Source organism: Notolabrus celidotus, chromosome 11 (genome assembly GCF_009762535.1).
Source record: "Notolabrus celidotus isolate fNotCel1 chromosome 11, fNotCel1.pri, whole genome shotgun sequence".
Taxonomy (NCBI): domain Eukaryota; kingdom Metazoa; phylum Chordata; class Actinopteri; order Labriformes; family Labridae; genus Notolabrus; species Notolabrus celidotus.
Window position 1 is genome coordinate 30,075,256 of NC_048282.1, and position 14,713 is coordinate 30,089,968.

At 40.9% G+C, this 14,713-nt stretch overlaps 2 protein-coding genes across 6 annotated transcripts in view; both read right to left on the reverse strand.

The window, feature by feature from the left end:
* Positions 1 to 344: 344 nt before the first annotated feature.
* On the reverse strand, positions 345 to 8,287 carry tuba5 (tubulin alpha 5). Of its 3 annotated transcripts, XM_034696511.1 has the most exons (6): positions 7,946 to 8,287; positions 6,537 to 6,741; positions 3,726 to 3,951; positions 2,284 to 2,432; positions 982 to 1,662; positions 345 to 708 (listed from the first exon to the last, which is right to left on the reverse strand). In XM_034696511.1, the coding sequence occupies exons 2-6, from the start codon at positions 6,537 to 6,539 to the stop codon at positions 412 to 414; spliced, it is 1,356 nt and encodes a 451-aa protein (XP_034552402.1). In that variant the 5' UTR covers positions 6,540 to 6,741; positions 7,946 to 8,287; the 3' UTR covers positions 345 to 411. The 3 variants fall into 3 exon arrangements, with proteins under 3 accessions (XP_034552402.1, XP_034552403.1, XP_034552401.1); XM_034696512.1 differs by lacking the exon at positions 7,946 to 8,287 and having other exon boundaries at positions 6,537 to 7,452; XM_034696510.1 differs by lacking the exons at positions 6,537 to 6,741; positions 7,946 to 8,287 and adding an exon at positions 5,259 to 5,957.
* A 101-nt stretch (positions 8,288 to 8,388) lies between these two features.
* Positions 8,389 to 14,713, reverse strand: part of klhl12 (kelch-like family member 12) — a 44,000-nt gene continuing 37,675 nt past the window's right edge. For all 3 annotated transcript variants that reach the window (XM_034696507.1, XM_034696508.1, XM_034696506.1), the window contains 8 exons: positions 13,868 to 14,017; positions 13,641 to 13,755; positions 13,431 to 13,537; positions 13,149 to 13,344; positions 12,900 to 13,058; positions 10,091 to 10,189; positions 9,817 to 10,003; positions 8,389 to 9,365 (listed from right to left, as the gene is read on the reverse strand). In XM_034696507.1, the coding sequence (XP_034552398.1) occupies positions 9,239 to 9,365; positions 9,817 to 10,003; positions 10,091 to 10,189; positions 12,900 to 13,058; positions 13,149 to 13,344; positions 13,431 to 13,537; positions 13,641 to 13,755; positions 13,868 to 14,017 (1,140 nt within the window). In that variant the 3' untranslated portion in view covers positions 8,389 to 9,238. The remainder of the gene's footprint in view (positions 9,366 to 9,816; positions 10,004 to 10,090; positions 10,190 to 12,899; positions 13,059 to 13,148; positions 13,345 to 13,430; positions 13,538 to 13,640; positions 13,756 to 13,867; positions 14,018 to 14,713) is intronic.

Below are 14,713 nucleotides of genomic sequence, written 5' to 3' on the forward strand. Positions count from 1 at the left end.
TATTTTTCATTTTGTTTTGTTATTTTTTTCATGATACATTTCCATGACCCAATTCTCAGTCAGTAGTCGAGAGAATGCTGGAAGTAGAAAGATAAAAAACATGGAAGAAAACTGTAACCTACAGTCCCCTCGTCAGAACACTATTATTAAGACTTACAGGGAAAATGCTTATTCATATCTTTTACTTTCTTGTTATCAAAGTAGCTTGGTGATTGGAAAAATGTATGCTGAACATCGGCCCGGTTTTCAGGAGATGAATCTAAAGCTTTCATTATAAAAACAGGACAATAAAAAGATGATCAGTTTGGTAAACTCAGGCTTAGAAAAAATGCATAACAAGAAGAGTATGTCACAATGATTTACTCAGTACAGATGAACATCATCGCAGTGCAGCTGTTGGAGCTCTGAGGTTCAGTATTCTTGTTCATCCTCATCCTCAGAATCAGTGTTCTCACAACCCAGCTCCTCGTAATCCCTCTCCAGACACGCCAGGTCCTCTCTGGCTTCTGCAAACTCTCCCTCCTCCATCCCCTCTCCCACGTACCAGTGGACAAACGCTCGCTTGGCGTACATGAGGTCGAACTTGTGGTCGAGACGTGACCAGGCCTCCGCGATGGCAGTGGTGTTGCTCAGCATGCACACGGCTCTCTGGACTTTGGCAAGGTCTCCACCAGGGACAGCAGTGGGAGGTTGGTAATTGATGCCAACCTGTGGAGACAAAGAGGACGATCAGGTAGGTGGCATTTGTGGAGATGAAGATTTACCTTCATAATCTCTAAACCGAGTCCAGAAGTGACAGACAGTTTTTTGGGGCTTCTAGTGTTGTCAGTAGATCTTGAGTTGCACTTATACATTGATGTTAGTTTTAAGGGATAAATCAAAAGCTAAACTGTGGTCAGATTACAGACGATGGGTTCCTGGGTTGCTATCTTAACAGTATTACCAGTACTATAAGCGCAGTCAGCCCATAATGTTCCTCACCTTGAAGCCCGTGGGGCACCAGTCCACAAACTGAATGGAGCGTCTGGTCTTTATATTTGCAATTGCAGCGTTGACATCCTTTGGGACCACATCCCCTCGGTACAGCATGCAGCACGCCATGTACTTTCCATGGCGGGGGTCACACTTGACCATCTGATTGGTCGGTTCAAAGCAGGCACTCGTGATCTCGGGTACAGTCAGCTGCTCGTGGTACGCCTTCTCAGCAGAGATGATGGGCGCGTATGTGACCAACGGGAAGTGGATACGAGGGAATGGGACCAGGTTGGTCTGGAACTCCATGAGGTCCACGTTCAAGGCGCCATCAAACCGTAGAGAGGCTGTGATTGAGGAAACAATCTGACCGATCAATCTGTTCAGGTTGATGTAGCCGGGACTCTCGATGTCCATGTTGCGACGGCAGATATCGTAGATGGCCTCGTTGTCGACCATGAAGGCGCAGTCGGAGTGCTCTAAGGTGGTGTGGGTGGTCAGGATGGCGTTGTAGGGCTCTACTACAGCTGTGGACACATGTGGAGCCGGGTAGACCGCAAACTGCAGCTTCGACTTCTTTCCGTAATCGACAGACAGACGCTCCATCAGCAGAGAGGTGAAGCCAGAGCCGGTCCCCCCTCCAAAGCTGTGAAAGACGAGGAAGCCCTGCAGGCCGGTGCACTGGTCCGACTGATGGTTTGAACAGAGAGAAAAAACACTGTTACACTTCTTTCACAAATGTGTTCATTTGCTTTCGTGTAGAAACTGAGGTGAGAAGATTGATGCCTCTTGCACTTTTGTTTACTCAGTATGCAGCTATGTCAAATGGCCTGTTAGCTTAGCTTAGTACAAAGACTGGAAACAGAAGGAAACTGCTAGCATGACTCAGTCCCTGGGGAACAAAATCTGAATAGCAGCTCTTAAACTCACAGACGGGCACGTTATCCTGTTTGTTTGAATCCAAACAAAATCTCACGTGATTTCCGTGAATCTCACGCTCAGATTACGTAACCATGACATTGAGCTGTTCTGAGAGTGGGATGAATCTTATTATTATTCTCTCTGCAGGACAGGAAAAAGGGGAACTATTCCTTTATAAAATAGGCCCCTTCTAGTGGAGAAAGATAGCATTTAGCAGACATGTGGACTTTACACTCATGTAATTAAACTGTGATAATTAACATTTCATCCACTCATCTTACTAAGTTAAGCAGAATAAAAAGCTAAGCTGGAACAATGGTTTCTATGTCTTCATATCTCCTTCCTGGAGGTCGCACAATAACATTTATTGATATTTTCATAACTACCGACCATTTTGCGAATGCGCTCCATGACTCCATCAATGATGTCTTTCCCCACAGTGTAGTGACCACGAGCGTAGTTGTTAGCTGCATCCTCCTTTCCAGAGATCAGTTGCTCGGGGTGGAAAAGCGATCTGTACTTTCCAACTCTCACCTGATCTGAAAGAGAAGTTTCATTCAGAGAGTTTTTAGATCAACAACAGTTTGGTTTAATTTGTCAGTGCAGAGTAATTGACTCAAACAGACAAGTCAGGGCTTGTTCATCATTTCTGCTTACACATTATCTTTTAAAGTTCAATTTTTGGGGCATTTTCACCTTTGTTGATAGGACAGCTTAAAGCTGCAGTTGGTAGGATTGGGGTAAAAAAATCTGCACTTATTTTGTGCAGTGTTTGGCTGAAAAGTCATAACACTCATCAACAGCCATCAATAAATGAGGTATTTTGAGATTATGGCGAGATCTCCGCATTTTTCTATGCCTCTGTATCCAGCAATCTAAAAATTCCAATCGCTCCCGTCAGCTCTGACCAATCAGAGCCACTCTCCTGATTGGTCCTCTTACATCGTCCTGATTGAACATGCACTACGACCTGTTTGTGGGCAGGGCTTACAGGAGCAGAGAGTGGGGCAGAGGGGTGTAGTGAGAGGCAAATCTGGTGTGGAGGGGTAGTGTTGACATTCGAAATCTCTCCCTGAACTGATGTTTATATCACGACTACCAACAGCAGCTTTAAGGGATGCAGGAAACGTGTGAAGCAGAGAATGGGGGAAGACAGGCTGCAAATGGTCGCAGCCGGGAGTCAAACCAGCGACCTCTGCGATGAGGACTATATCCTCTGTATAAGCACTTAAACTGCTTGGCCACTAGCGCCCCCTTACACATTATCTTCAACCTTATTGACTTGTTGCTGACTCGTCAGCTGGACCACTTATGTAGACAGCTTTGACCTTTATCTTTTTCTTTTATAAATTGAGCGTTAAACGATGAACACTGTGTTATTAACTGTCTATTTCATCTGAAACTATGAAAAATGTATTGAAAAGTTCCTGAAATGTATTTAAAAAGGATCAGACAAATTGAAAACATGACTGAATACATTCACAAATAATTACATATATGCAAATGTACATTTTATGTCTAATGTAACAGTGATACAGATTTTGTGTTTGATAAAGAAGGAACTTTTTTCTCTGATGGGGATTAAAGGTCCTTTGAGGAGTTTTTGGCTGGTTATGAAACAGGCTGAAGTTAACAGTGAGGCCTCTTTATGACCAAAACAAACAATCAAGACTAACAACAAGACAAGATGATTTACATAACATTCCTCTGTACATGTTAGCCAACATTGAATACAAAGCAAAGGAGCCCTCTCTGCATTTGTTGCTTGGTATACCAGCATTCACATCTACAGTCACCTGCATGACTTCATGACCTCAAACAGGACGACTCACCAACCACAGTGGGCTCCAGGTCCACATAAAGCGCCCTGGGTACGTGATGCCCAGAGCTCCCTGTGTTGAAGAAAGTGTTGAATGGGTCTTCACGAGAGTTCGGTTCTGCTGGATTATCAAGGAAGACGCCATCAGGCCCGACGCCATGCTCCAGGCAGAAGAGCTCCCAGCATGCATTTCCTGTCTGCACACCTGCCTGGCCCACATGGATGGAGATGCACTCTCTCTGAACAGAAAAAAATAACCAATACAGGTGAAAGTTAAGGGACAGTCATAAAAGTTTCTCTCACAAAACACAAAATGAACAACTCTTGTGGTATAGCTTGATATCTGTGCCATAAAAATCCTAGCTACTGCAACATAAACCTGTAAAGAATCAAAGCATGGGAAGCTTTTTGCCTTTCATATATAGATATTTACAATATCTGAAATTATCTCCTTTACCCTGTAAAACCTGAACCATTAAATAATTGCCAGAAATGTCTAATTCTTTGAAAATGGAGTGTTTATTGGACTTTCTGATAAAAATAAAAATAAAAATTAAATGGCAATTTTCATATATGAGTTTTAATTTGTATCATGTGTTATATCAAGCATTTTGGTGCAAATGTTTGCTCAAAGTTTCTTCTTTTTTAAACAAACTATAACAGATACAATTTTTTTTTAGCCTATTAAACTTTGAATTTCCTTTAAATTTTCCCAAAGTAATTTCAAACTTAGACTTCTTTTTCCAAATTGCACGACAACATCATACATATTTTGTATCTACTACATAGCAAAAAAAAAACTAAATTATTGTATATTTTTTTGTGGAAATCAATGAGCAAAAGACAATTATTTACTAGGGAGCCGTGGCAACATTCAACTAGTTATCAATCATCATGATGCAGCAGGTTGCATATATAAAAATACAATATACACTATAAATAACTAATTTTCTACTCTTAATATACCTAATTATATCATTTAAACATGTTCTTAAATAATAAAAAGACTGTATGTTGCTTTATGGAATAATGTATGAAATCTAATAAAATTATGATTGACAGATCTCCAAATAAATTGCCTTATATACCTGCTGTATCAATTTTGATATACACATTTTCAACACGATTTGACTTTAAATTAAATGATGAAATATTAAATACTTTTACATTGCATCAATCCAGTGACTATGCCTCTTGAAGTTTCAGTAACAATTTGAAAGTTTTTTTCATCCAAACTTTTTCAAAACTGGCAAAAATATCCATGAAAAAGTGGGTCACTGATCCACAGCTGCCATTTTGGATGTCTCAAGTCCGGTGCATGGATTACTCACACCTGGTGGATTATCCGTGCACTGTCTGATTGTATACATCAGGTTTTTTGGGGAAACAATATATCACACTGATGATGTAGAGGTCTCAAAAACTGATGTTTCAAATATGATACGCTTGGCGTTATAGGGCTAAAATTGCTCTTGAAAATAAAGGTCATGTAGGATAAGTAGATTTAGAATAACTTGTAAAGTGATGTCTCTGAGCTCACCCTTACCTTTTGCAGAAGCCATTGAACCAATAGCCAATGCAGCTCTTCCATAACAGGGATCACATTTGGTTTAAATGAATACTACTGTCTCTTTATGCTGACGATATCCTGTTGTATATACCTGACCCATACCCTTATAATCCCATTACACCATTGTCTGACAGAGTACAGACTAGAGCAACTTCTGACTACAAGTTTTAATACACTAAGAGGAAGATTCTGCCACTAAATATTCAAGATAGAATGTCAGGTCTAAAAACATCCTCTGCGAGCTCTAAGCACTGAGGTATTTTAATTTGGGGGGCACCTGTTGTTCTCAGTTGGTACAGAGGCTACAGTCCTGTGGTTGCATGCTTCACTTCTGGTTCTGTTGCAATTTGGTGCATGTCAACCCCCCCTTAATTTTCTGTCTCCCTTCAGCTGTCCTATTGAATGAAGGCAAACAAAAGCCCTAAAAATAATCTTTTAAAAGTATTCTACTTTGAAATAAAAGCCAACAGTCCAATTATTACACATTCATGTGTTCATAAAAAGAACTTCTATTTTGGCCTTTCTTTGCCTCTGCACACATGAAGCATGTGTACAAACCTGTCTGATGACACCCTCTATTAGCTATAGCTCTTGTTCTCAGCTTTCCAAGTTGTTAAGAGTAAATAATGTCAAAACACGACAGGCTTATCCCAACACTGTACTGTTGCATTTTCTAAGTGCTTCCCGCAGACACGTTTCAACATGTTGAGAATTTCAGCTTTTGTTTTCCTTGGAGAAGGAACATCCCCCAAGATGATTTTTTTTGCTGTTGAGTGACATTTTAAAGACAGGGGGAAGACCAAAGTTTGGAATATGAGTATGAATTAAAAAAAAGATCATTAATTAAAACGTAAAGTTCTTTAAGGGCAAGTTTCTGATCTAAAATGTTATTGTTCTGAGTTTAAGAATGAAGTTTGATCTCGTCTTGTGGCTGTCTCAAACTGTCAGTGATTATGAAATCATAAAACCATTAACAAAGAGTTATGCAAGGACATCATTAGGGCCTACTTAATGTTGCAGAGTTGGTTGTTGGCGCACAAGTTTAAATAAACATTAACAAGATGGCAACAAGATCTTTGGATGTATTGTAGCTTTGATAACAATCCTTTCTTATCGTACTCATCTTTTTCTTGCATAAAAAAACAAAAAGTGCAGAGATTTCAGGGAACAGTTAAGATTCACACTTCAATGAAAACGACATCAAACTTTCCCAGGTGAACTTTCCACTTCTTTCATTAACTGAAATGATCTTACCATGTTGCCTCAGATGATAAAAAGCTGGTTTAGGTGCAGGGTTCAAGTAAGTCGCTCAGCAAGATTCCACACACTCCTCTGATAGGCGCTCCTCTGCTCTGGGAGAGGTAATCCTCACTCCACCAGCACAGCTCCGCTCTGTCCCGCCTGCTACCAGACGCTCTTTATACCTGCAGACAAGCTCACCTGAGCGCTTTTTTTCAATCTTTACACAATGGAGGAGGGAACAGAAATATGATTTAGTAACTTTATATGCTCGCTGATCTGCTCAATGAAGTCAAGTACATGGAGTTAGTTATTTTACACCTCTCACACCATACAGGTTTAGACCTTATAAATTGAGCTTTTATGCACGCTAGAATTAATTAGTATCTCAACACTTTTTATGCCAAGTGTTAATACATGTCATAAATCTGCATTTTTAAAGTTGCAGTTATATGACCAGAATGTGAAATGTGTGTTTTCAGCAGATAAAGCTCCTTTACTGTTTGTCCTTAATTATATAATACAGAAAATGCACATGAACACTTACTTTTTGTGTGTAATGGAGTGGTTTCTTTCCAGTTATTACTTCATAACTAGAAGTTTGGTTGCAAAAAAGCAGAGACTGATGTGTCATTGGTTCTGCAAGCGTTTGAACTAAACTTAAGCAACAAATTAATCATGATGTCACATGTGGCAATTGCATCACGTGACGAGTCAAAGATCAATCCTGACTGATAAGTTGTCTGTGTTACTCTAACTGGGGCATTTACTCATTAATATCAACACCATGCTGGATTTAAGGTGGCTTTTTTTAGGATTATTATGGGGATTTTGTGCCTTTATTCACAAGACAGGACAGTGGATAGAGCAGGAAACTGGAAGAGAGTGGGAAACCACGAACAGTAAAGGGCTGCAGGTTGGAATCAAACCCAGGCTCTCTGCTTTGTTTCAAGGACTAAAGCCTCTGTATATGGGGTGCATGATTTAACCATGAGGCTTAAAGCTGCTGTTGGTAGGAATTGTGTAAAAAATGTTGCTTTTTTCTGCTGGGTTTGGAGAAAAGGTCATAATAACCATCTGTACTCATCGGTAAGTGAAGTAATTTGAGACTATTGCGAAATCTCTGTGTTTTCCAATGCCGTTGTATCAAGCAATGTTATTATTCCCCTCGTTCCTGTTATGACGGACCAATCATAGCTAATCTCCAATCCTCTGTCCTGATTGGTTAAGGGGCGATTGTCCTCCGATTGGTTATGAGTCCGGCACTATCATGACTGCCCATGCAGATCAGTGTTGGCGGGCTAAGAGGAAATCTGGTTGGGAGGGATAGTGTTGACATTCGAAGTCCCTCTCTCTGAACAGATGTTTACTCTGTGACTGCCAACAGCAGCTTTAACTAGTGACCTGTTCAAGGTGACTTTTACCTGAGAATTGAGCATCTGGGGCCCGTTGATGTCTTCTTTTTTAATTTGTTGCAGTAAGATTCTGGATTGTGGACCAAATTAAAAGACGATCTGAGGAACAGTCATGATGCTAGCATAGCTAAAAAGTAGATTGCAGATATGCCGCTTAATGCTGAACCAAGTGTAAATGTGTATTCAGTTAAAAATGTTGGAAAGTTGCACTGCAAAACCAGTTAGCTGGTGTCTTTTTATCATTTCAGTTTCAGTGTGTTAAGATGGACAGAAGAGCGTTTACAGGGTTGCAGTGGATTTGACTTCCCTAAGAAGCCTCCAGATGATTTCCACGTTTACTCTGTGGATGTGACTGAGTGAGGAGCTTTCTTACCAACATGTCAGAGACTTAACCGATGACTTGAGGAGCAGATACTCAGTGTTTGGTTTACAGATGCACCACAGCTGAAAGGTTTCAATTCTCAGTGTGTTTATTCACTTCCCAGGCAACAGTGATGTCATGACTTTGTGTCCTAACATTCATGTCCAAATCCATAAGCTGAGAAATGTGAAATCAAATCACATGCACCTCATACTTAATACTTTGCGATTTAGCATTTGTGCTGAATGGAAGGACAAAGAATCAACTGTTACAATTCAGTCATTTTTCTAAAACGATATTTATCTCTAAATATATATTCTGAGAGCAACAATAAGAATTAAACTTTTATGATAAAGTGATTTAAATCTAAAAGCACAGTTTACAGGAAGAATTACAAAAAGGGCTGAATTACTGACCCATTAATGACCTCGCAATGCCAAAGAGTACACTCGATAAGAAGCCAATGTACTGTCACTATCAATGATTGGCAGCGTGGATGTTCAATGTAGGCCAAAGTCATAAGGCGAATAGCAGCAACCGGAGTCTACATCGGCTCCTTCTTATACTTTCCTCATGATGAGTAGAAATATATTGCACTTTGAAGACAAACTGAAAAAATAATCTCACAGGTAACGACAGCAACAAGTACCACCGAAGAGAGTCATGCATGTGATGGTGGGCTCCTTGGAGGCCTCTTTTGAGATGACATCTACCGGGGTGAAGCTGAATCTCTGTTGCACAGTCTTAGCGTTGAGGTTCAACCATCCTGCAGAGGAGGCGTTTCAAACGGCTGCACTTCATTTTCAGAGTACCTTTTATTTGCATACTGGCGAGCAAACATCCCCCTCTGTGGCTCTGTTTTAGTGGCATTTTAGCAAAGTCTAGCTGCCTGTTCTTCTGTCTGTGGTTCTTCTTGAGGTTCTTCTTCTTCTTGGCAAAGATCACTTTTCTCGTAGAACGCAGACTCCGGCGTCACACCGCTGCGTTGCCATGGACGTGACAACCTCCCAGGAGTCGATCACCGGGTCGTAACATTCGATACTGCTGAGGAGAGAGTTCCCATCATAGCTAGGGAAGGAGATGAGACAAAGGGAGGAAGCGAGAGCATTAACCACAATCAGAAGTGCTTTGAACACAGAGATGCAAGCTTAGATTAACAGTTCATGATCAAGTAAGAAGCAAATTCCATGTGGATATTTTGAATTATGCCCTCTGAAGTCAGCCTTTTCTGAGTAAAAGGAGTGATGTTCTGAGGTTTTTTAAGTTTTGAAAGCATTCATGCAGCAATCAGAAAAGACACTTGGCCTCTTTCCTCTCCAAGGCAAGCTCTGTATGCTGTAAAAAAACAACAAAGCAACAGTTTGCAAGGATCAGAAATCCATTTGGGGTTACGGATCTTTAACTTACGGAAGGCAGAAACCTGCATAGACATTACAGAGCAAAGACAAGGATTCAACCTCCTGCTTCAACACGGCAAAACTCAAAACTTCAATGGAAGACATTAGGACACTTGTCTTACCCAGCGATGGCGTAGAGACGTCCTCGGAGAACTGTCGCTCCTACATAACACCTCGGAGTGGTCATACTGGCGACTGTGGTCCAGTAGTCTGTTCTGATGTTGTAAACTTCCACAGAGTCCAGATGTGACACTCCATCAAAGCCTCCCACTACGTAGATGTGATCATTCAGTAAAGCCACGCCAGCTCCTGAGAACAGCAGAAGAGCCTCAGACTTAAAACAGAAACACACACGCACAGGTTCAATATTTGACTTCCTTCTGTTTTCTCACCTACCTGACCGCTTGGTGGCCATGGGGGTCACACTCGTCCAGTGGCCTGTGTGTGGGTCGTACCGCTCCACTGAGTTCAGGATATTTAGTCCGTCGTATCCACCTGTGAGGAAACAGAGAGGAGATGAAACTGTTACTGGATTGTGCAACAATGTGCAAAATCTTATGATAATCAATGAAGATGATGTTCAAGAAAACATAAAAAATAATCTCAAACCTCTTCTGTAAAGATTGAACTCTTTATCTTTAGGAATCTGTATTTTGAATTTCTCAATATTTTCTGACTTGTATCAACCAAAATTTGAATCCTTTCATCAAAAACTAACTAGTTACACAACATGAGATATTCTTTTTGACCTCATTTAGCAGCCGTGTCTCTCAAACGGTGTCACACTACGAGTTGTTATAAGCCTTAATGTTGTTAGCTTAGCTTGTGTCTTCAAGCCCATTTATTATTCACTCAGAGTGACTCAGAGTCAGTCAACCATCAACGTGTTTAAAAAGGAGTGATGGGTGAAGACTAGTCTTAAATGTATCTCTGCTGAAGAAATGGGCTGTGGACTGAATCATCTGTCGAGCAGCCAAAGACTGTCTGCAGTCGTAGATGATAAGTGACTCAAGAAGAAAACGGTTTCCTCAGTTTAGGAGGAAATCATTTTGACTGCTCCCAAGAGTCTGACAGGAAGGAGAGTGAGTGTATAACTTTTATGTTTGCCTTCAAGATGCGGTGTAGTGGAAGTTTTACTTTTATCAGAGCATGAGGAAGATTAGGACTCTTCACAGGAAAGCTTACCCTGCAGGACTTCTGTGATGTTGAAAGAGTCAGTCAGGGCTCATTGATTTCCTATCAGAGTTATCCTAAACTTGGGCCAGTGAGGTTATCTTAAGTTGGTTCTGAAGAAATTCACCAGTATGTATCACAGATGAACTCAAATGTTTGCTTTAGTTTTTCCTCTAAATGAGGGTGTGCTGTGAGTCTTTGATTTTGGATAAAACCTCCTTGGGCTCTAGTGATTGTGTCATCACATTTTCAAGACAAAGCAGTAAACTGATTGGTTAACACTTAATAGGAAATACTCTGCTGTTAACAGACAACAGTCCTAAGATGCAGGCCTAATACATCTGCAGTCTGTTGCACCAGGTGTGCGTAAGTTGTGTCCTAAGTTAGGGTGTAAAGCCCACACTAAACCATACGTTGAAACTAGTTAGTTTGTAACTTAAGTTGTATCATTGTTTGGTTGCACCCAAGGGGCAACCTCCGGTCTAAAAATATGAGTCAATGCGGAAGTGTTAAAAGCTGCAGTTCATCGAGGATCCGCTTGAGGCTGGCTCTGGAAGTACCGGAAGTCACATACACATGAATGGGGAAAAGACGATCTTTGCAGCACTAATAAACATGTTTACAGCCTGGTACAAAAGATGAGTGTAGTCTGAATAGCTAATTTCTCGATGTCCTCTCACTGTGAGGGGGGTGAATTTTTTTCTAATTCGGCAATTTCGAAGATATTGAGATTACCAGTCTTCCAATGAGAGGCACAGCTGCCTGTGGGAACACTGCAGCTGTTGGCTAGGAGGCTCAAAGCCTGCCTCTTTACGTCACACTGGCTCGACAGAAGCAATATGGCTGCCGCAGCCGATTGGTCTCAAAACAGCTCTTCAGAAACAGATGGGTGACGTCACGGATACTACGTCCATATTTTTACAGTCTATGGTTGCACCACAGAGACATAAGGTTCATCTTAACTAGTAGACTGTAACGTCTGAACTAACCAAAACATTGTTGCAGATATGACGTTTACACTTCCAGCAGCCAATCAGAGAAAACATCGTAACCATAGACTGTATAAACAACTCGGAAGTGACCGACAGCTGAAACAAACCTCTGCCAACTGACGCTACTGTTGGAACAACAACACAAGGTATGTAAGTATGATAAAGTATCATAGTAAGGTGATAACTATAGCCTAAATCCTTTATCTAGGATGTGTATAATAACTGTGATATCAAGTGGTGAAATGATCAACCACTTTCTCTTATTTCTCTGATTATCATTGTTATAATCATTGCTTTATTCAGCTACTTACCTGATTAGTCATTAGAAATACATATATACAATTATTTTATTTAACATTATTATCTTTTATATTTATTTATTTGTATATGTGCATGTGTGTATGTATGTATGTATGTATGTATGTATGTATGTATGTATTTACAGTATATATATAGTTATTATGTCATTTTATGTATGTATATATTATTATTTATTTTTTTTGCATGTGTGTATATATATATATGCTTTCATATGACTTTGTTTAAAACATGAAAATATGTTTGAAATACTGGACCTGTATTGTAAAGCTTGTGTTTTGCCAATAAAAAACAAATCTTGAAAAAAAAAAAAATATATATATATATCAACCATAGTATAAGTTAACATAACGGTTGCCCATTCGGCAGATAAAACTGTAACAAAATAACACCACAATGGTCTTCACCGCTCATGGATGACGCGTTGCCGATGTAATCTAGTTGAGGGAACCCTCTGTATCTCCTCATTCTTCAAATCATCCCACCTTTCAAAACGACGCTCCTAGCAACCGGTACTCTACGGAGGACTTCAGTGTAAGAATTAAGTTTTAACTTAGGCTGCAATGGAACTACCTCAGCTGGTGTAACGTCCAAAACGTTAAGAGAGTGTAAGCTCATCCTAAATGAGAAATTAAGGTTCAAACTAGGCTACGTTTGAATTTACGCACAGCTGGTGCAACAGGCTGCTGGTTGTCAAAGCCTGAGACATCATGAGTCCATACCTAGACAGTATATGAGTCCACTAGCCACCACTAAACCTGCCCCTTCTCTGGCTGTCTGCATATCTCCCAGCATGCTCCACTGGTCAATGTTCGGGTCATATCGCTCCATGCTCGTGTGACGCCGGCTGCCATCGAAACCCCCAGCGACGTAAATCATATCTGTTGAGAAACGACAAGAAGGAAAAGGATGTTTAAGAAAAGGAATGTAGTGAAACGGTTTCAGAGATAGAAGGCAACACCGTCGCTTACCTCCGAGTGTTGTGGCTCCAGCGAGGCCACGTCTTACATTCATGGTGGCGACGGTGTACCACACTCCGTCCTCGTCTGCCGTGTAGTCCAGACACTCCACAGAGCTGAGCCTCGAGCGACCGTCGTAGCCTCCGATCACATAAACTCGATCGTGGAGTGAGACTGTAGCGACGTAGCGCCTTTTTCTTGCGATGTTCTGTTGAAGACAAACCGGTCTGCGTTAGACGAGTAAACTGAGATGAATATCAATCAAACAGCTCCTTTTAAATGTTCCATACTCACAGGAAGGAAGCTCCATTCTTGTGTTTTTGGATCATATTTCTCGACTATGTCTATCGGTGACTGCTGGCTGCCGAACCCTCCTATTACTAACAGGACTTCTTTGGCACCTGAAAGAGACAAAATCACTTTAACTCTCTGTGCTGATTACAGAGTAGAAATAAGGAGACATGCTTATAACTATGCTGCAATAAAAAAAACCAGAACTCCTACCTAATCTTGCTTGTGTGCGCGGGCCCTGCATCTCACTCCTCAGCTCGGGTCTTAAGTGGAATTTCTTGGCTTCATCAACGAGGTCTCGACATGGCAGGCTACACCGTATGAGGGGCTAGAACGTGTCAAAACCTGCTTAATTACTGTGGTAACAGTGATGAAAATGTCAACACATAATCCTTCTCTGGAAGCGTGTTGCGTGATTAGCTGTGTGTCGTCTGGCTCACCTCGGCATCAATGACATCTGTAATGTAGCGGGGGGTCAGGAGTGGTAATCGGACAAACTCCAGCATGTCTGACAGATAGGGTTCTCGCTCCTTTCGGTTGTGTTTGACCCAGTTCAACACGGCTTCAAACACAGGCTCCTCTGAGTCCACCTACAAACAAACAACATGTACAGTAAGGAGAAATACAGCTCCATTTATGAATTAAATGCTCAGCTGTTAAAGACGTTGTACTTTCATTAGCGATGCTCGGATGTAATTTGTAATCATGCAGCACTTGCATGAACTTTTAGTATTGCAGAAACATGATGTGCAACAATTCAGCTTGCTTAATGTGAGAAAGACATAAATTCTCACTTTAAAACATAACAAGAGAACACATAGTTGTACAAAGGGCAAATTATGCCTGGTTGTGATTAACATGTAAGATCTAGTATTATGTTAAAAACAACAGAAACGACAGGAAGAAGCCTTTGAGAGAATTGATGATCTATAAATCCTTGTGTGATAATAACTGTGTTTTCACAAAGCCAGGCGTGTGGTCGGGACGAGGAATTTCCTGAGCACAAAGACAAACTTAAATCAACTTTTTCTTCTCTGCAATTTCATTGTCAGCCCCAAATCCGCAAAAGTGAGCCGAGCTGGTGGGGGCCACACTGACTGAGGTTACAGCAGGCTGGTACACGCTCTTCTTCTCTCTCTAAGGTGTTTGAATGACATTAAGAAAGCTGTGAAAGTCAGGATCAGTGTACGTCTTTGTTGCTTTTAGGTGTCTTTACACTAAATCTAAGTGTTATAGTTACTGCATGTATGTGAAGAGATCTATATGGAAGCTCAAATGTGAGTTTG